At 40.5% G+C, this 21,360-nt stretch overlaps 2 protein-coding genes across 4 annotated transcripts in view; both read right to left on the reverse strand.

Annotated features, from left to right (window-relative positions):
- Positions 1-9,361, reverse strand: part of ABAT (4-aminobutyrate aminotransferase) — a 70,059-nt gene extending 60,698 nt beyond the window's left edge. Inside the window, exons 1-2 of one of the 2 annotated variants that reach the window (XM_054213111.1) lie at positions 9,238-9,361; positions 2,701-2,775 (exon numbers count right to left, since the gene is read on the reverse strand). The gene's annotated coding sequence lies outside the window, so the exon portion shown is untranslated. Of the gene's footprint in view, positions 1-734; positions 855-2,700; positions 2,776-9,237 lie in introns of those variants that run through there. The other variant, XM_054213110.1, reaches the window with a different exon arrangement.
- Positions 7,150-21,261, reverse strand: METTL22 (methyltransferase 22, Kin17 lysine). Of its 2 annotated transcripts, none has more exons than XM_054213114.1 (11): positions 21,180-21,261; positions 19,358-19,708; positions 16,445-16,795; positions 16,024-16,064; positions 15,794-15,938; positions 15,241-15,312; positions 14,589-14,642; positions 13,277-13,357; positions 11,955-12,057; positions 10,975-11,143; positions 7,150-9,421 (listed from the first exon to the last, which is right to left on the reverse strand). In XM_054213114.1, exons 2-11 carry the CDS (start codon positions 19,578-19,580, stop codon positions 9,386-9,388), a joined length of 1,275 nt encoding a protein of 424 aa, XP_054069089.1. In that variant the 5' UTR covers positions 19,581-19,708; positions 21,180-21,261; the 3' UTR covers positions 7,150-9,385. The 2 variants fall into 2 exon arrangements, with proteins under 2 accessions (XP_054069089.1, XP_054069088.1); XM_054213113.1 differs by lacking the exon at positions 21,180-21,261 and adding an exon at positions 20,737-21,170.
- Positions 21,262-21,360: the final 99 nt, after the last annotated feature.

Raw genomic sequence — 21,360 nt, forward strand, 5'->3', positions numbered from 1 at the left:
CTTCCTTCCCCCTCTCCCTTCCGCGGGTCTGTCGGACCCGAGCCCTGCGGAGGCTGCGGGGGCACACAGCCTTCCCCGCCGCCTCCTGATGCGGCGAAACTCGCGGGTAACAACAACCCCTCTTGTTCAGCATAGCTCCCCCGAATCCCTCGGGAATGGCTGCCGCCTGCGCCCTGCCGAGCACCCGGGGAGTCCAGAACCACGCTCAGCTCTGACAAAAAAAAACCCAAGAGGGCTCTCGGAGGATGCCAACGTCCCCGAAAGCAGCCAGGACACCAACACCACCCCCTGCGGCACACGCACCCCCACCATTCATCCCGCACCAACGCACTGGCCCGGCGAGGGGCCGCGGCCGGTCCCCCGAGAAGCCCCTGTGCCACCCCACCGGCTGCGGGGGTGCCCTCGGCGTGGGGACCGCGATGGAGGGGCGCCTGGCAGCCGGAAGGGCATCAGAGAGGGGGCGGGCGGGGGCAGCCTGCTCTTCTTCCCCGCCGAGCGGCAGGGCGACGCGCGGCTGCCCCGCATCCCCGGCCAGGAGGGGCACTGCCGCCTGCGGGGATGGAGGCGGCGAGAGAGGGGTGCCGCCGGGCCCGGCAGCCTGCGGTATCCTAGCCCAGCCGGGGAGTCCCGCTCGCCGGGCAGGAGCGAGACCCCGCCAGGGGGGCCTCACGCAGGCGCCCCCGCCCCGAGCTGCCGGCGCCCCGTCCGCCGGCGCCGCGCGTTCGGCCGCTCACCGGGAGGTGCGGGGCTGCGTCTCTTCCGGCCGCCGCGCTCCCTGGCGCCGGGCGTGGCTGGGCCGGGCGCCGCGGGACCCCGCGCTCGCTGCCCGCTGCCTGCGCGGCCCCGCAGCCAACCCGCCCCGCCGCCCGCAGCCAATCCGCGCCGCCGCCCGCAGCCCCGCACCCGGCGCCGCCAATGGGGACGCGCGGCTCGGGCTCGCCCCCGGCGGGGCGGGGCAGCACCCCCGGTCCGTCCCCGCCGGGCGAGCGGAGGGCGCCGGAGGGGCCGCGACAGGGAGGGAGCGCCGGGTCCTACGGCATCCCCGGGCAGTGCCGTGCACAAATACGGGCTCGGCGGAGAATGGATGGAGAGCACCCTGAGAACGACTTGGGGTGTTGGTGGATGAGAAGCTCAACGTGAGCCGGCAGTGCGCGCTCGCAGCCCAGAAACCCAACTGCATCCCGGGCTGCATCAAAAGCAGCGTGGCCAGGGGGACATTCTGTCCCTCTGCTCCGCTCTCCTGAGATGCCACGTGCAGTGCGGGTCCCCCACCCTACGTCGAATCCTGCTTTGACTCTCATCTCACAGAATTCTAGGTCTCATTCAAGGTCTTGGTCTTCTTCAAAACCTAAGACTTGTCTAGCAAAAGGCCAACAAAAGGCCCCTCTCCTGTGACCAATGTGCAGGCGTCCTCTCCTCTTTCAGATGACTTCAGAGAAGAATTCTTGCACCGGGATCCATAACGGATGCACACTTAGCGACGAGAGAGGGGAGCTGTCAGGCCCTGCTCAGCCCCCAAGTGCCTCCACTGAAGGCTCCAAGGAGTATGCTAGAGCAGATATCCTGGCAAAGCAACTGGAGGCAACTAGACAGGAGAGCTGAACAGAACACAAGCACGGCAAGAACCCTGCGGGCTCTGAGCTGCTGAAGCTGTTGTTTTTGCTGCAAAACCCACCCATTTGCAGATGGTATCATAGGACCCCTCTGCTCCTGCATGTATCTCTCAAGGCTGGGCCATCTATGCCTCTTCATTTCCACTTATCCTGGGTAGAACTCTTACATCTGTCTCAGTTTATTACAGTAAGAAAGATGTAATGGTCCAAAATTGCAAGAAAGGCAGCAGTTTAACCATTTAGAAAACCTTTGTAGCAGAAAGGATAATGAAGCGCTAGAACAGATTACTGGGAGACATACAAGATCTCTATCGTGAGAGGCTTTAATAAGAAGCAAGACAAACACTCATCAAGATTGTCAGATGAGTATGATTCTGCTTTGAGAGGAAAATAGAGCACATAATTTCTTGGTGTCCCTTCTGATGAATCTACAATGTAAACCTTCTACTGATATCCCACAGTAGGAATGGAGTTGGGCCATTACAGAGCAGTAAACGCTACTTTTCTCACGGTATCTTTTGTCCAACTCACTGTTAACTTTCTTACCTAACCTTTACTTATATTTTTCCTCATTTTTAAGGCAGCAGTTGATGTTACTTTTTAATTATTATTGATTAACATCTTACTTACCACTATCTGATTCACTATCAAATATACCCAGCATTCAAAGGGAAAAACAACGTTTCGTGAGGAAATGAGAGATGGTCCACTTGACAAGTTCCCAAGGGATTACATGGTACAGTCACTTGTGCTAGCACCAAACTGCACTCAAAGACTGGAAAGACATTTTTGGATCATATATTCCCATAATAAACTCTGTCTCCTCCTTCCTTTTCCAAATAACTTATTTTCTTTATAGTTGGTGCTAGTGTATTATTTTCATTGCCCGATCAGCTCAAGTCCTAGGCATATGAACGTAAAACAAGACTCTTGTTCTTTCAGAATCGTTATTAATTGTAAGCAACTGGAGAGAACAAAATCCATCAAATAAGGGGAATTTTCATAGACTACAGTTTGCTGTCACTATCCCTATTACAAAAGAAAATCCCTTATACAAAGGAAGCAGGAACTTAGAGAACACACTCACCTTGCTGAAAAAGCTAGGGATGTTCCTTTGTACCTCCTCTTCCTGACACCACTGGGACTGGCTTCAGTGAGCAATCTGTAAACACACACATACGTAGATAGTATGTTACTTCATTTGGGTGCTGCATTGTTAAAAGAAACCCCTATGCCATCTGCTGGAAGAAATCTTACTCTGAGGCAACATGCCGTACCAAAACATCTGACAGCACGCTGTTGGCAGCCTGAAGAGGCAGGATTTTTCAAGATGAAGCTTTACCCTGTTAATGCACCAGCCTCGTGCACAGACACACAGGACACACAGAAAGTCCGGGTCAGGAGGAGTGAAACAAAAGCAGGACGAAGCCTGTAAGAAAACAGAAGCCTTTGGACCTATGTCACATGCCAAAGCATATGACAACCCAGCAGCAAGAAGTAGCTCATTTTCAAATCCCACTACTTGACTTGAACTTCCAAAGACCTCTTTTGTCTCCTTCCATTGTTTTGTTTTATCTACGCACATCACACTGTGCTTAATGGGTCAGTCTGGTGTAACTCTCTAGGTAACAGCATATTAATCAATAATTTATACTTTTTCCTATGAAAACCATTGTACAATCTTCTCTTCAGAAGGTAGGGGAAAGTGAAGAAGGGGCAGGGATTTGTAACCAGACACAGAAGAATCCAAAAGGAAACACCTTCCTTCTAGCAGCTGTAGCAGATCCCGTTCAGGATTAGAGCCTGATTATTTCTGGTTAATGATAATTAGTTTCTCTCTTGACAATGTCTTCAAATAAATAAAAACAAGTTTCAGAATGCAGGAAGAAATGGAGAATTATTACTTACTCCCTAACTCTGCTCCTTCCTCATTTGCCATTTCTTGTCACGTGGATCTTAACAGAATTTTTGGTCCCTAACCTTTGGGATTAATCTACAGGAAAGCTCTTTTCTGCCAACCGTATTTTTCAGGTTACGAACACCATAATCACACTCAGGAGTTGAACTGCATTTTAAAGACATATTGCTAAGCACTAAATGGATAATTCTCAATTTACTTTCAGATAGAAAAATCTCTACAAGTTTACAAGGCAGGCAGCTATTGTTGACATTTCACAATGAGCAGATACACAGGAATTCAGCATCCACGTCTCAGAAGCTGTCTTTAGTTTTCTGTACCCAACACTCAGCACCACAACTCCTACCCACCACACCAGCAGCATTTGGCTGTAACACTTCTGGCCAACTAACTACAGGTAATTGTAGTCTCAGGCACATGACTGAGATAAATCAGCTTGCTAAAATGCCACGCACTGCCACATGGGATACGAGTACAGTTTCACATAACTCTAAAGCAGACCCAACTATCTACTGCCATCAAAACAGTCCATCTGCTCTCTACACGCCCAGCAACAAAACTCTACTGATGGCCTTGTACTGGATCACAGGAGTCAGTTAGATTAGATCTCATGGATCCAATGGAGAAATACACTTGCAATTAGATTTTCTTGGAATCAAAAAATCTGACTCAGATTGCAAAAATTGCTATAACCAACCCTATGGAAGGGGAAAACATTCAAAATATACTAGAGTATTAAATAAGCACAGGGGGGTGAAAGCAGGACTGCTTCTATGGCAGCTGCCTATTCTTATATCAAAATAAAACATTCACCTGTAGCCAACAGAGAGAAAAACATGTATATAGTTCAGATGGACAGACTGTGGTTCAGCTACAGCATAGTAACCCATGAACTTGACTCACACTCTTAGAGCTCTGAAGATGGGCAGCCAAAACTCAGCCCACCTAAAAAGGTTGCTTCTGAAAACACTTTGCTCAATGCAAGAAATACGCCATCTGCACAGACAGAATAAGACTGGGGACTTGTTTCCTTATTCTGTCTGTAAGAATCTGTCATTTTATTTCTCCATAAACATTACAACTTGCATCTTCATCTTTTGACAGGCCAGTATCTCTACATAAAAGGACATTAAGGAAAAAAAAAAATATTTAATGACTGTATGAATTACCTAGACATTTGGGCTCCTGAATTTTCCCTATTGCTTCCCAGGAGTCTGAGTTCCCTGTGCTGCTTCCTGACAATCCCCACACAGCTGCATAGGACTGCACTATTCCACAATTCCTGGCTTTCCAGGAAAACCCCCACACTACTTTCTGGGATTTCCCTCAGTTTTGTAGGAATTCCACTGCCCCTCCAAATTCCTCTGGGTTTCCAGGAATTCCTTGTGCTGCTTTCTAGGACCCCTATGGATCATTTCCCCCTCCCCACCCTTACCTCCCCCTGCAAGTTTAAAGAAATATCATTTTCTCTCCAGGATTTCTCACTTTTCTATTTTGTAATTAATATGATTTGCTTGTATAGCACTAGGAAAAGTACAATAATCCTCTTTGCTATTTTATCCCCTTATGCTATTTAAGACCTCTAGCAAGACATGGGTCTGTGCTTCAGAAACAGCGTAATGAACGTTCATAAAATCATGCAATACTGCAAGGTCATTGTCATTGTGCATTTAAGTCTTTCCAAAATTGACTCTAGTAACTTTTATTGTTGTAAAATAATCAATTTCATAATTCAAACACATTATGCTACCCCACTAGTGATAGGCAAGTATTATATTGGTTCCTTAAGGAAAGATGTTGGAATCCACTGGCTTATTGGTCTTGAAATGAAAGGCAGTAGAAATCTCAGACACACAAACTTATTTCTCCAAGTTTCATGAAGATGTCAACCAGAATGAAAAAACAAGACCAAAAAACCAAACAAAAATACCCAGAAATGCAACTGCCAGGGACAAAGCCCTTAATTCTCTGGTGAAAACAAAAAAGGAACGGAGCTAGTGCTGTACGTAAAAGTCCACAAGAACAGCTGAGTCAATGAACAGACAATGTCATGAGATTTATCCGCTATACAACTTTGAGATCCAATTTAAGTCCTGAGCTTCTAATGAATGAGAAGTCCCTACTACACACAAAAAGTTAAGTTCACTTCTTCCTAGAATGTTTCCTGAAATTCCAGAACTGCTGAAGGCAGCCTCCTAAAGCTATTGTTAAAAAGTAGGTGATTAGACATCACTTTTTTTTCACGATTATTTCACAGTAACTTCATCTCTAATACACACATCTACAAGTCTAGGTGAGAAATGCAGAACTACATATTCAACCTAAACTGTTACTCCAAAATACAATATTGTTAAAACAGAAAGGAACAGGGTGTTTAACAAACTGTAAAATGTTTTGACTCAAAGTGTGGTACAGCAGATGGAGCTACAAGTATGGTCTATGAATAGCCACCCACACTCGAGAACACGCAGAGATAATAAATATACATAATGTATCCCATCAAGTGATTATCTTAAAACAACTTTTCTTTCTACTGCAACGTGACACACAGAAGTTCACTTTTGTGAACAAAACTTTGCAACAAAGCAGCTCTCCAAGTTTCACATCAACAAAGATTGAAAAGAAATAAATGTAATCAGCTTAAAATGCTCATTCAAATGTCCCATAGAAATTCAAGTTCTTCTTTTGACCAATATCTACAACCATGTCATCCGTGTTCCTCTTACGAGAAAATAAAAGCAGGACAGGGATGTCTGCCATCTTCATCTGAAGTGCTGGGACTGAGAAAGGACATGTCTTATTTCACCATACACCAGTGACAAAAGTAAAAATCAGTTTGTTTCAAACAAGATTCCTCCTGGAAGATCATGTGTCCATCCATTCCCACACTTCCCAAGAAAGCTGTGACACTCCTCTCCTTTATCACAAATAAGTGCACTGCAAGAGTTCCACAGGAACCTCCTCTGTGGTCCTCTCTCCCCAAAATGATCCATCTGGGTGACCAACCGGACTTTGCCAACCAGATCCAGAAGTGCTCCCAAGTGCAGAAGGACTTATTTAGCAGAGAAAGTGAGTTTTCCAAATGAAATCTTTCCAACCTCAGCTCCACAGCAGAGTAGAAACATTAATAAATTTTAGATTAAGCACCCGCCTTCTCTTCCTTCCCCTTCACAGAAATAAAAGACTTGCAGCAATGGGCAATACTGACTAGAAACATTCACTAATTCCCGTTTTTTCCCTACTAGCTATGAGGTGATCAAAAAGAAGTATATGAATAGGCTAGCAGAGTTCTTAAGGGTTTTACAATTAAATATGTAAACTCTTTCCCAGTAGCTCACAAATCCAAACCATCCAACCTGATGTTGAATCACTTGACTTTTCCGTACGTTGCATGAATTGAAAGCCTCATGCAATTTACACTGTACTGTTGTATACATACTGACATCTTCTCCCCCTCATAATCATACTTTCTCTCCTTTCTGTCTGGCTGAAAATCATGGCAAATTGTGTCTAACACACATCCAAAAACCAGGTATAAGACAGGACAGCCAAAAAAAATAATTTAAGAACATTACCTGTTGCAATTTTTCAAAATTTAGATACATCACCACAGGAACATACTATTTTTTAAATCATGCTTTATTAGCAAAAAACCCTTCATGGTTACATAAATACAAATAATGTGCTCAAGGCATTATCATTTTAGGCACTAACTTGACTTCCAATCATAATCTGTATGCTCAAGACCAAGCAATTCCCCACTTTTAATCATCTTAATAAACAATGAACTGCTGAAGGTGTAAATTTGCATGACCAGTTCTGAAAACATCTACCATATATGACATATTTAAAGTATGATTAAAGTAAAAATTGAGAAGCTGGCATCTATACTTAATATCCTTAAGTAGCAGTGGAGAATTCTCTGTCAAGACAGGCTATATTATCTCTCATTAACACCACAAAGATAAGGCATTGCAAGATTCTTGTGATTCTTGTGTTCTCAGAATTGTTGCCTATTTTTGACTATTCCTCATCATCAGTGAAAAGGGTCATACCCAAATTTGCAATTTGGCCTTCAGATCTTAGTCACTGAACCCTCAAAGCTATTGTTTCCCTTCAACAGAAAGATTAACGTTGTTTTTTTAGGAGGAAATTCTACTTCAGCTTGCTTCCCAAGCAGCCACGACGTTTGTATTTACTCAACCAAAAATACAAGTATAAAAATCTTTTTCAAATGTCAATTTAAGCCAGCTGTGGTAAAATGGCTGAATTCTACATTTAAAAGATCTACAGTATCCATCTATCTGTCTGAGTTCCATTGATAATTCCAAAGACTTTCAGAAGTCCTGCGCAAGTAAAAATCTTCTCTAACTGCACACGCTATTTCACATCAGTTCAAATTAATTTCTTGCCACAGCTTTCAAAAAATTACTACTTAAATAAGCAGCTACATTCAAAACCAGTTGTTTTCAGTTAGTAACATTACAAAACAAACAAACAAAAGAACCCTAGTTTGGGAATCTTTGGATTAAAATACAGTTTATTATCTCTGAAGTTCAAATGAGGGTTCTGAGAGAGAAGCTCTGTATTAATCTAGCCAGATATATGCTAACACAACGTAATTTTTACTTTGACTATATTCACAGGAAAAGGCCATCATCGTCTAATAACCTTTCATCTCATTAAAGAACATGAAAAAATATGTCTTCTTACACATAAGCAGGTTATGAAATAACTGACCTAAAACAACTGAACTAAACCAAATGTAAAACGGACTTTCAAGAAGTCAGCCAGGCGGTTCTAATGTAATGTACCCACACTCCCACAAGTCACAGGCCGGAACAGCTTCATCACTGATTCTCTCATAATACTAAAGAATTCAGCAGGCACAACGATTTCCATGACAGTGTACATATGGCTAGTGATATAAACAAAATAGCGTACATAAAGTTTATATGAAGTACAAACAATTGTTTGGTTTCATTAATAACACAGGAGAGATTTGATCAATGTGTTATACTTTAATATAAAAGCTAAGACACTGAAGGCCTCATCTGTATGGAGAGGACATTCTTAGTTGCCTCCTTCTCACCAGCCTCACACATATACACTGAGGGTAGAATTCCCAACATCTAAAGAACAGTAGCATATCACTTCGCGTGGTACTAGTCCACCCTCAAGCTGGCAAGGACAGAACAGCTTGAAATTCCAGCAGGACAATATAGCTCCAAGACCTCTATGGTGTATTTTTAGAGGCTCAAACAAAATACATCTCATCTCTTTTCAGTTCAGACAGTAGCCCTAAACTAGAATGATTCAGATAGTCCTTAATTTTCAGTTTGTCCTAAGTTCCTTAAACAGATTGCTTAAAGAAAAGTCCATGAAAGACAAACAGGTCTTGCCCAGAACGCTGTTTCACAGATGTCCATAAATATAAATAATGTGGAACGAGGATGAGACCAAGAAGAGTGTCCATATTCAGAAAACTAAAAAGGAAAATGCACAACACCTGCAAATCAGCCACACGGAAAAGGTTAAAATACCTCTTTGTCAGACTCTAAAACCTAATTCATCAATCCTGAAGAGCAAGTCACTGTGTGACTGCCACTGTCTGGCATCCTGCATGTACTCCAAAGATCAACATTGAACAGTTTTGTAAAAGAAACACCAAAGAAACATGTCCTAAGTGCCAAAACCAAAACTTACTGAAGTAAAACAAATCTGCATAGCAATTCTTTCTGAGAGCGCAGTTCCACCAGGAAAATGCTTTTCTTGGGATGAAAATCCATTTTTAATAAAACATCAAAAAAGCCTTTATCCTTAGATAAAGATCTTCTATTTTCTCATGTCCCTGTCACGTTAGCTGTTCAGCAATGATCTTCCACAATTCCTGTAGGAGTGGAAAAAATACATACAGGTATTTTCTCATATCAGTAGGTTGCAATTATAAAAAAGTTCAACATGCCTACTTGAAGATGAGTTTTAAGATACACCCTGTACCTCCATCTACAGACAGTGTCCATCTGTGGATGGATACTAAATCCATCTAAGTAATCTCCCAGTACAACCACCAAATTATCTTTGAGACAGAGCAGTAGAATTGATTTCTTTATTCTTGTAGCATGATTTTTTAAAATAAAAAATTATTATCATTCAAATAATTTTTTTAAAAATAATTTCATCGGTCTGCATGACCTTCTGCAGTATTTTGACTGATAACCTTGTTCTTTTTCTTAGCCTTTGTTGACAAATGCTTTCAGTAACACTAGCAAAAATACAACTGAAAAATTAATTTACTGAGGAAGGAAGAGGAATCAAGCTCTCACACAAATGCATGTTTTATATAAATACACATGCGCTTCTCTATCTACCGGACAATGAAAATGAAAACCAAACCACTTTATTTCTGTAGAATAAGTTAGTATACACTTTGTCTGCTATACAAAAGATTAGTAAGCAGACTATCACATACTTTTCACCATGAATTGTAGCAATATACATGATAAACAAAAACATTAGGCATTTTGAAAACGCCCGCTTTCAAAGACCAGTAGCCTTCCGCAAAAAGGCTAGGGCATGAGTTTACACATTTAGGTATAATCCAGGTTACATTTATGTACTTGTAAAACTTGTTTTAAAGTTTTGCACGCCTGTTTTATGCCTGAAGGTATCAGCATTAAGTCATATAAATCAATCTCATGAAGCAACTGTGGCCCCTGTAATCTTACTAGGTGTACATACTGCAGAAGACACAGCAATAGTATGTTGTCTACAGGAACATCATTTTTTGGTAAAAGATCTTCAATCCAGTACAAGATTTGCAAGTTCTCCAAAAAGATCTGTTAGACTGTATTGTTCTAGAAGCTAGCAAGCTATTAGCTACCCTGCATAATATTCGTAAGAGTAGACACTTGGAAAAAAAAAATAGAGGAAGAGAACCATAAGTGCTTGGGAGGTAATTAGATAACTACAAAAATTACATCCGACATGTTTCTGAATAACAGTATTTTACAGCTAATCAACTTCTTCATAGATATTAGAATATTATTTCCTGAACCCCAAACTGGGAAAGGAATTATTAAAACTATGAAATGAAAGCTCTTTTACAAGCAAACAAATGAGAAGAGATATTGGTCCCGTTTTCTAGTCAATTGCAAAAATTGTATTTTACAAAGTAACAGATATTGTTTCTTAACCTTTGAGGAAATGAGTGCAATCTAAGCCACTGTTCTGCTGGTGCTAGAAAAGGGTACGTTATGTCAATCTAGTATAGATTATGTAAATACAAACAAGAATCATTTTAAACCAACAAAAAGCTAAATGGAAATAAATGAAAAGGTAACATTTATTCTCCTGTTCTTACTTATGTTAAGTAAACAGCTGAAAACTAATTTGAGATGATTAGCCCAACATACCACATTTATTTTAATGAATGCCACTTACCAACTGCTCAATTCGTTCATAAACGAGAAACTGACAGAAATCAAGCTTAATGGGCTCCACAGTATATTTCATTTTTCTATCTTGGAGGTTCTCCAAATCATTTATAGTATTTCTAAAATGACTGTAGGCTTCACATGTAACATCCATATGTCTTAAAGTGAAGTTCAGCCTGGCAAGAGAATATTTAATTTAAAATGTTTCTCCTATACTGGCATCTTAAATAGCTTTGTAACTTTCCTCAGCTAATGGAAAATGTATGTCTTCTCAGTGTAATTAACCAACTTCAACAGCCAAAAAAAAGTAACCTCCCGCTATTCCTGAAAAGCAGATGAGACTTATGTTAGCATCAATACACCAGTAACTCTTGGATGAATCTTTCCATTGATTTTAAGGCACTTTGCCATGACAGAATCATTGGCTTGGCTTCCTGGACAAACACTCGGCAGCAAATCATATGAATAGCTATCGCTTAGATATCTTGAGAGATTTAAGCAAAGCCTATTTATATATTAGTTTATGAATGAACTGCAACGCATGACTACTTAAAAACATTCAACGATTCCTTGAAAGAAAATGTAAGAGAAATTGTTATACAGGTTCTCAAACTGGGAAACGTATATCCTAATTATAAGCCCCTTCATTCCACCCTATGACCTCAAAAATATATAGCAAATGTTGTCAGGCATTAGACAATACATCAGCCTAGCCACCTATTTATCCTTATTTGCACAGAGGTTATTTGATGTGAGACAAAGGTAGGACAACAAAAGCCAAACTCTTGTGGAAGTCAAGTTCCGAACTGATGAAAATAGAGCACGTATAAAAACAAATGCTTGTTCTGAGCATATATGGCAGCCTGTGATCAACTAATACAATGAAAATCAGAAGCTAACCTTCAATCAAAACAGATGTTTCTTCCAAATAAAGAAAGCATGTAAAGTTTTTAGTACTTTTTATTTTAAGTTCTTGGTAATACTTACCTCTTTTCTAATGCTAGGTAAACTGTGCAAGAATGTCCCAAGTTGTGTGTTATTCTATACAGCGTTCTGAACAAGGCATCTGTCAGGTCATCGTCATAGAACACTACAAAAAAAAAGATTAAGAGCATAAAATATGAACGTTTAAGCATATTATTTACTTAAGTCTGAAGTATGAAACAACAAAGGCCTTAGTTTAATTATTCTAATCAAACAAGTCACTATTTTAGCTAAATCCCAAAGTATATTTTTAATGTCAACAACCGACCCTGTAATAGTATCCACTGCTCCTATTTATATTAAGCTTTCTTTAAGAGTTCTCTTTTATCTACGGGAATCAATTCTGCCAGACAACTTAGAATCACAGAATCATCTAAGTTGGAAGGGACCTTTAAGATAATTGAGTCCAATCATTAACCCAACACTGCCAAAACCACCACTGAACCATGTCCCTCAGCACCACATCTACTCGTCTTTTAAATAACCTCCAGGGATGCTGATTAACCACTTCCCTGGGCAGCCTGTTCCAATGCCTGACAACCCTTTCCGTGAAGAAATTTTTCCTAATATCCATCCCAAACCTCCTGTGGTGCAACTTGAGGCCATTTCCTATTGCTCTTACAAAACTAAAACAAGATTTCTCTCAGCCTGGAAATACCTTACTGCAAAGCTGAAAAAAACAGGGTATCACAATGTATAGGACTTCATTTCTTACAAAAATACAAAAAAAGGCATATTTACAAAAATACAAAAAATACAAAAAAAGGCAAAAATACAAAACAAAGGTTATACCATTATAACCATATCTCCTTGGAAAGCAGTCTCGCAACACCTTTCAACATCATAACTAAAAACATTCCCCCTTTGATATATTATTTATATATCAAAACAATAATGGTTTTCCTATATAGATAGCCTGTCATTTTTCAGTCTTTCACTTAGCAAGAAAAAGAGCAGGGGAAAAAAAAAAGACAGAGATATCCAAAGGCATAGACTCTATCAGCAAGTGTAGCATCAGAAACTCCTTTTGTTGTCCTACCTTTGTCTTGCATCATATAACCAAACTCATCTGAAAGTCAAATTCATCACTTGTGATTACGTTCTTTGAGGAATAATTACCACACCAAAGGAAAGAAAAACCTAGTAGTTTTCAACTATTGCTAATTCAGAATGTGAATGTAATTTTTTTTTTTTTAAATACAGGCAGGGACACTCAAGGCAGAGTTTTTGACTAATAGATTTTAAAAGCAAATTAGGTATGTTTAAATTATTACTCATAATGCTCAACTGTTTGATTTAAAAGCTTATTGTTTATATTTTCCTACCATCAGCTGCCATTATCACAGTACAGTGGTCATGCAAATCAGCAATCTCTTCTTCAGACCAGCTATAAGGAGCTTCAGGATCTGTTAACAAAAAAATATGGCTTTGGTGTACATGATTAAATGTCTCAAATGACTGACAGCTGGAAAAAAGGAACTTCTTAACTCCTGTGGTCATCTGCTACTCCATAAATGGAGCACCCCACTGAAGGTAAACCAAAAACCTCCCTCTATTCATTCTCTGCAGTTCCTGCAGTCCTTTGCTTTCTCTGCATTATGTCCAATCCTCCCAAGGCTGATTGACAAGACTAAGTTTTCTTTGACTTTAGAATTTACAACAAATTACTACCCTGTAACAAGATCACAGATTTAACAAGATTAAAATAAATACTGTTTTAAATAAAAAAAAAACCAAACACATCTTCACATAAGTTTTGATTAAGCTTCCTACTTCAGCATGATTTTAAAAATTTAGACTTTGTTAAAATATAGAAACTTTTTTCTGAATGTCTGAAAACCATAAAGCCTTTTCAACTGTCAGTATCAAATACTTTCATTAACTAGGTTTTTTTGAGGTCCAAGAGAGGGTCTTGAATGTGTAAAGGATGTTTCCACTTCCTTAAATAGTATCTGTATTTTTTAGAAGCATTCCAGCAAATGTAACTGATGATATAAAATTCTATAAAGTAGGCTTCATATAACCTAGTGCTACAATTTTGCGTTGACCTTACAATCACTGGAAAGAAAGTTTTAGTGATCTGCTTTACTATCCTTAATTGCACTTTAACTGTTGTTCGTTAGTTGCTTTTATTTTGCTAAAAGCAGCAGAACACATTCCATTGGCAAATACTTAAAATATAACACATTCACCACTACGTTTGGAACAAGTATTTACACATCTTCACCACCTACCCTCTCCACCACCATTTATAGCTTTGTATTCATCAGTCATACACCACACAATACTATCACATCAAAATCTGAATTACAGTAAATCAAATCTGTGTCATTGTGCCTAGAGTCTGTTATCACCACATAACAGATACATCTCATTTGCACCTCTGGATTTTGACCTAAGTAAAGGACAGCCACTACTTGACTGTTCTCAACCTATCAGTAAACCCCTCCTTACTCATTCACATGGCAATGATGCGCCCAAGACAACAGTGTACTTTCAACTATTTTTCCAGAGGCTTACATGCTAGAGGACTTACTTCACAAACAACAGAACAAGCTTTTCTTGATGGCTCTGAAGGGAAAAACACCAAAACAAAACACCAAGCCCTATCTGAAAGGACCCATTATAACCACCTACCAGTGCAGAATTCATCTTTCAGCCAGTCCAGCTCTTTTACTTTAACTTCCCCTCCTGTGGGTGAAGAAAGATCCCATCAGTCACAAATGGCCTTTCAGACAGAACCTAAGCAGAAGTAGAGTCAAGACCCATACTGAAACAAGTGACGAAGATCTATCACAAGGACATATAAAACACGTTGAACATAAGTCATTTACCATTCAAAACCAGTTACCCACTCACAAGAGAACACGCTGAATTTAAGGGTCAGAAAGACAACCTATGTTTTCTTTTACACGCCTCACCTGCAAAATACTTCTCCTTTCCAGAGATCTACCTCTGTCATTTATACTCTGTTTATGTGACCCTTGGCACCTGGATATCTGTGATCCTCCCAAGTACCTCAGTGAAAATCACACAATGACTGTGTAGAAACTACAGCTGGTGTTAAATGATGACCAGAGAAAGTATTTTGCTCTTCTCAAAAGGAAGCTGTCCCATTATGGACAACATATAGGTATCTTGCATCTTTCTTTTTAAATGAGTCACTTTTAACCAAGACAAAAATTTAATTTTAGTTGTGAATATGCTAGGTAGCCATTGACTGTACTGTTTAATCCCAAAGTAGTTCATATATAGGCAATTGCACAAACATTGACTGTATAGTACTTACTTCCCGGCTCCATCAGGTGTTTGTTTAATGCAACATTTTGCTCACACATGGCCAGAAGATCTTCACCAACATCTGGAAAAAAGCAATAACGATATTCAAAATAAGAATATTTCGCATGGGCTGTGCCTGCCCCTGACTTCTCAGACTAATATTCTACGTTTCTCTCAAACTGACAAAATTAAGGAAAATTCAGAGCAACTCCATCCACTGATGATTGCTTCCCTAGTATCCTTGCTTTTGTCTTTCAGTACAAAGCTCTGAGACACCCTTGAAGAAAAGAAGTCAGATCCCTGTACTACTTATTTTAATCTAGGCACACTATCTTGAGTTCACAGCAATGTATCTTGCTTTTAAACTCTTGCATTTAGAAGTAGTATTGCTTTTTCAATCTGTTGAGAAAGTTCTTGTTATTTTTCAATAAACAACACAACCTTCTACACATTAACAAAAAAATATTAACTAATACTGAACAGACGAGGATGAAAATGCCAGGATGAAAGAGCACTGTTTCGTGAAGTTTCATGAAAATATTTAACTGAAAAAACTGCCTTACCTGTGCAATAAACTCTCTTGGCAACTGTTCCCATGATAATGCTTGTAATTCCAGTGCCACCTCCAAGCTCTAGCACTGAGCAACACCTGAACGTGTCCCGTTTGAACAGAATGTAGTCAGCAAGAAGAAAGGCTGCACGCCAGACCTGTGGATAAGAGAAACAGTTAAAACTGAGTGAATTCTGAAGCACAATCCATGAACAGCAAGATACTACAAGGCAGACTACACACCTGTTTACCGACGTCTTCTAAGGGGGTGGCCATAGTATGTTCTGTAAAAACAGAAGTAGAGTACAAATAATTACCACAAAGGGTTCAAACTGAGTTCCATAGTGGCAAATTTGAAAATCAAGTCATGCTTCCCTTTCAAATATAGAACTGAGCACTCTTCATTCTATATAATAATGCTAAATAATGTGTAAAACCCCACTCTAACTATGAGGCATTGAGTTCCCATGGTATACTATTGCCCAAATCACTCCTGGAGAAAAAAAGGTAAATTTTTAAAGTATTTACAATATCACAGTATTATGTTTGTTTTATCATCTCCCTTCACTTAACAACTGCTGTTCCATTTCTAAAGAAAACCTATTTTTCATTTGTTTTCCACAAACATATTTATTCAATTTCTCCTTGAACATATTTTATTTACCTATTTTAACAACATCACTGCAAGCGCATTCTTGTTCTTCATCTTCAAAACCATTGTCTTTCCCCTTCATCAAAATTACAGGATACACTTTATCCCTCGAAAGATCCTCCGCTTCTAAATCAGAAGCTCTTCGAGGTCTTCTGACCACGTCCAAGTCTCCGTCGTCATCTAGCAGGGCTTCTACTCCTTCACTATTTAATTCTCTTTCTTTTTTTAGATTATTCCTGTCCTGGTCACACAGTTCATCTCCACTTCTGTACTGGTGTTCTCTCTCTGTTACAGCTTCTGTCACATGTTTCTCAGATGGCAAATCTTCTGTGTTCCAAAGGATTTTGAAATACGACAGAAATACTGTAAGAACAGGGAGTGGGGAAAGAAGTTAAACACCAGGTAAGACCAGAATCTCTGTGCAACTTCCACACGCATGAAATTTTGGTATGCATTTCACATATTAAAAATCTGAAGGATAAAAAATTATACAGATAACTTGAAATATAGTTCAATTTGCTATGAAGAAATATTTCTGTTATTAAGTTCTGTCAGCAGAAAAAAATGAAGTACTTTCATGGTCAAGTCTACTGGCTGACTCAGCATCTACACAGTCACAACGCACATTTTCATCTGATTTAGTTATACCTATTTTAACAATTGGCAGAAGGGATGGTTTATTACGTCCTCCAAAAGATCTTCCCTTGAGACAAGCTCAAACCAAGTTGAAAGAATTAATGTAAGTTAGAGTTTCTTTCTTTAGGTTAAGATTTAATTTCTGTCTTATAAGAAACAAAGATGTTCTAGTAAAAAGTGATTAGAATTTTTTTTTACCGTTTTAAAAGTCTTTAGGAATGCAACCAACTTCAGGCCTTGAAATCAGCTTAGTATGAATATGAGAGAGCAGAAATAAGCTCACAGGAGACAGCCTGCTGAAGCTGGACACGCTGACACTTTTTTTTCATTTATTTTTAAAGTCTTCAAACTGAATCTTTGAAGAGACTAAATTAATTAGGCCATTGTTCTCAATAAACCAATTCGTTAAAAACCTTTTGCAACCATCCAGTGACGTCAGCCTCTGTTACCTAAATGTGGACTTTGCAATTTTAATTACAGGAATCCGTATTGTCTGAATACAACACACGAGGAAGAACAAACATGTACTTTCTTCTACAGTCGATCTCTGCTTTACAGCAGTGTTTACACACTGTGCTTGACTGAATGGGCCAGTCATGGAATACAGAATCACAGCGTTTAATTCACCTACTCTGCCACAATACCAGTGTCTGCAGACATCTTAGGCTGGGTACTATTACTCCAAAATCACACACAATGTGTTGAGACTTGAGAAAAAGATAGCCAAGAATACAACTAGTGAAAAAGGTCAATACCAGCACGTTTATAAGAAGAATGTCTTAGAATTATGTTCATTCACACCAAAAGGGAAGAGATAAAGTGCTTGCCACCATTGCTTTCAACAATTTCACAATTTATGGAGCTCTATTTCAGTTTCTTTAGCAAGAGATTCAAAGTTGGTCTACTGTAACCTGAGAGACGTTCTTCCCTAGAGAGACCATTTTCATCTAGATCTAAGAAAATCTTCATTGCCTATCTCAGCATGAGAAATCTGTAAAATCATCTACTGTTTGCATGACAACCAGATTAAACTGATCTGAATATTTAACAATTTAGAGGATGCCATCAATGCATGAAGTGCTTTTTTTCTCCAAGTCCATTCTGATCCTCTGCATGTTCTATGGCATTTCAAAAGGTGTAAGGTAAAACTGACCCAAAGCAGCAGAGACTAAATCCCCATGAGGTTCCCTAAAAACCAGCAAAGTGACAGTGGTAAATTGTATTTGTTAGAGTAACAGCTGTCATACTACAATCCAATTCTTGTCTTAATAAAGGAATTTCCAAGACCAAGTACATTTAGGGTAAGTAGCAAATGCTGTAATTTCATTCTGTTGAGAGGTTCTTTGCATTAAGCAAAATCACAGCAAACAAATGTCGAACAGCATGAAGACACATCACAGCATTAATTACCGGGTTTTGACCTGATCAGGGTCAAAATTATTATCAACTTCTTCGTCAAGCCTACTTTTATCATTTTTTATGTTGTCATATGCTAGAACAGCTGCAAAAGTTATTCTTTTTATGTCACAACTGGTTTTGAAAAAACAATTAACACTTCTGTCACAGCAGGAGCAGTACTTTTCTCCAGAACATTTTACCAGCAGCTTCAAGGTCAGTTTCCCTGACAACTTTATAGAAACCTCCAAGCTGGCAATCAGTCAGAGGCATTTGTCAATTCATTTCCACTACAGCCTTGACTCTTCAAATTACATGTCAGTCAAAACCATTGCTATTCTGAGCTTTCTTGTTGCCCTTTTTTTTTTTAAACCAAAAAAACCCCAAACCCAAACAGAGCTGTTGGGCTTCTCTGGAATAGATGGTAAATCATCACATAAAGATTTTATAAAAATCCATAAATTAATTACTGATAAATTTTATTTTAAACTTCAGCTATGCCATTTAAAATCCCTGGCTTCTCACCTTTTGTTTGTATGCAAGAAACATTCCAAATTTTTGAACATGTTCCCAAAGTGTTATATTGAAATTATAGCTAAATGAACAAATAAATAAGTAAAATCAAAGTTTACTTCTTCTCAGAAAGTAATTTAAAATTTCTTTTTTTAAGATAGGCTGTCTACAAATTCTGCATTAATAGTTTTAATTTCTGTAGATAATTTCATGAGGAGAATCCAACTAGCCCTCTTCCTAAAGACTGAGTAGGAAGTGATGCTGCTTCTAACTGGAATAAAATATGTAATGATTAATATCAACCATTCAAAGGAGGATTCAGACATTACAAAGATATGAATACTCTTAGAATATGGCTCCATCAGTCTAAACATACATTACCTGGTTGTCCAACTGCATTCAATCGTACCATAAGATGTCTTTTGTTTGGACAGTGTAAGTGAACATCAGAAAGTACAGTGTCACTTTTAAATGTGCAGTTATCCATCTCCTTCTCTGTTACATCTACCATGATGTGCTGGTGACAGGAACATCTACAGTACCCAAACAGTCCCCTATGAAGTGCTGTCACAAAGTGATTTGATACTCTTCTATTAACAGGCATCAAGTAGCAGTTTTGGTCAGCAAGATAACCTCATGACACAGCTCCTGAGAAGACCTCAGGCAGGATGTGACCATGCAAGCTCCACCATGCTCCAGTAAGACAGCAAACTGTGCATCAGGATATTCAACCTAAAAGCAAACACAGACAGCTTTGAGTGACATCCTGATACGGTTTGAACACTGCTCCAGCAATATTTTAGAAGATAAAAATCAGATTACACTGTCCAATAAAATTGCAGTGCTCCAACGCTCTCTTTTACGATGCTCCAAAGAATCATCAAACATGCTATTGCTAGTAGCTCACTGGCAGACATCACGTATTATAGAAAGAGCTACTAATTAGTTTGTGTTAAAAACACCCCACCCTGAAAAAAAAGAGATGGTATCATGAACACAGACTTACAATGTTAAGTCAAGGTCTTTAAAGGAACATAAGGCCCTGTGTACACAACTTCATCATTTTAAGGGATCTTGTTCTTCATAGGAATCTCTGAATTTTCTCAGAAATGAACACAATTACTGAATGTATTATCATAGGTTAGTCCCCTGTATTTTGTAAACGGAGTATGATCTCTTCCATGAGAAAATTTGGCTCCTTTTATATGCCTCCACTAATTGGCCAGTTAATATCTTTGGTATTCTCTTTCTCCAGAAAGACCTGAAATAATCCTCATTACCTAATGTCCAAGGCTGAGTTGCCTCTCTGTCCTAAGGCACAAACAAATGAATTCCCTCTTATGAACAGAAAGAGGACACTTATTTCCCTATGCTCTACAAAACTTTACATTTTTTGAAGGGTATGCGAAACATTGATGAACCATAGATCTGAAAACAAAATGTATGTCTTTAAAAACCGAGATGACAAGCTTAGATCACGCACACAAACTGCCAAGCATTATACAAATGATTTAGTTAACGAAGACACGCAGGTCTCACCAGCTATGAGCACCCCTAATATACCCCAGATGTCAAAACTGTTGATGCCATTTCCTATGTTGCCATTAAGTCTTGAAAGATTAAGCTAAATTTTCTATTATCTGCTTGTGCTTGAACAAGGTCGTAAATATACAGGCTTAGAACGCTTCAACTTCCAGCCTTCATAACTGTAGTTATGAAGTTCTTATTAACTTTTGCACAATCTGACGCAGCCCACAAACCTGCGCTTTGCCAGCAGAAATCTGTGCACGAGTTAACGTCCAAACCCGACGCGGAGCCACGCTCCGCGGCTCCTCCGCCACCCGCGGAGGGAACGAGCCAGCCCGGCGCCACCGGGGGAAGGCCGGGCGCCGCTCCGCGGGCAGGGCAGAGCCCGACGCCTCGGGTTTCGGCCTGCCCGCAGCCAAAGCCGCCTCCCCACGAGGGGCCACCGCCTCCTGCTCGGGCACCGCCGGCGCAGCCCCCGGCCCCGCATACACCGGCAGCTTTCCCAAGGAAGCCGACCCCTTCCTCCTCTTCCCCGGGGCCGGCCGGCCGTAGCCCCTCAGCGCCCCCGGGGCGGGAGGAGCGGCTCGGCGGGGCAGGGACGGCTGCGGGGAGCGGAGCACGGGAGCACGAAGGCACCAAGGCGAGCGCGTCCCCCCACCTCTGCCACGGCCCCCACCTGCCGCCACAGGGCGCCTCCCGTCGCCATTTCGGAGGCGACGGCCCCTTCCGGCGCGCTGGTGACGCCGCGCTGAGGGACGGGCGGCCGCGCTGAGGGGCGGCCGGGCGGGGGACTCCACGCCGCCGGGATGGCGCTGCTCGCCCGGGCGGGCGCAGCGGGCCGCTGGGCTGGGGTCCTC

This window comes from Rissa tridactyla, chromosome 8 (assembly GCF_028500815.1).
Source record: "Rissa tridactyla isolate bRisTri1 chromosome 8, bRisTri1.patW.cur.20221130, whole genome shotgun sequence".
NCBI classification, from domain to species: Eukaryota; Metazoa; Chordata; class Aves; order Charadriiformes; family Laridae; genus Rissa; species Rissa tridactyla.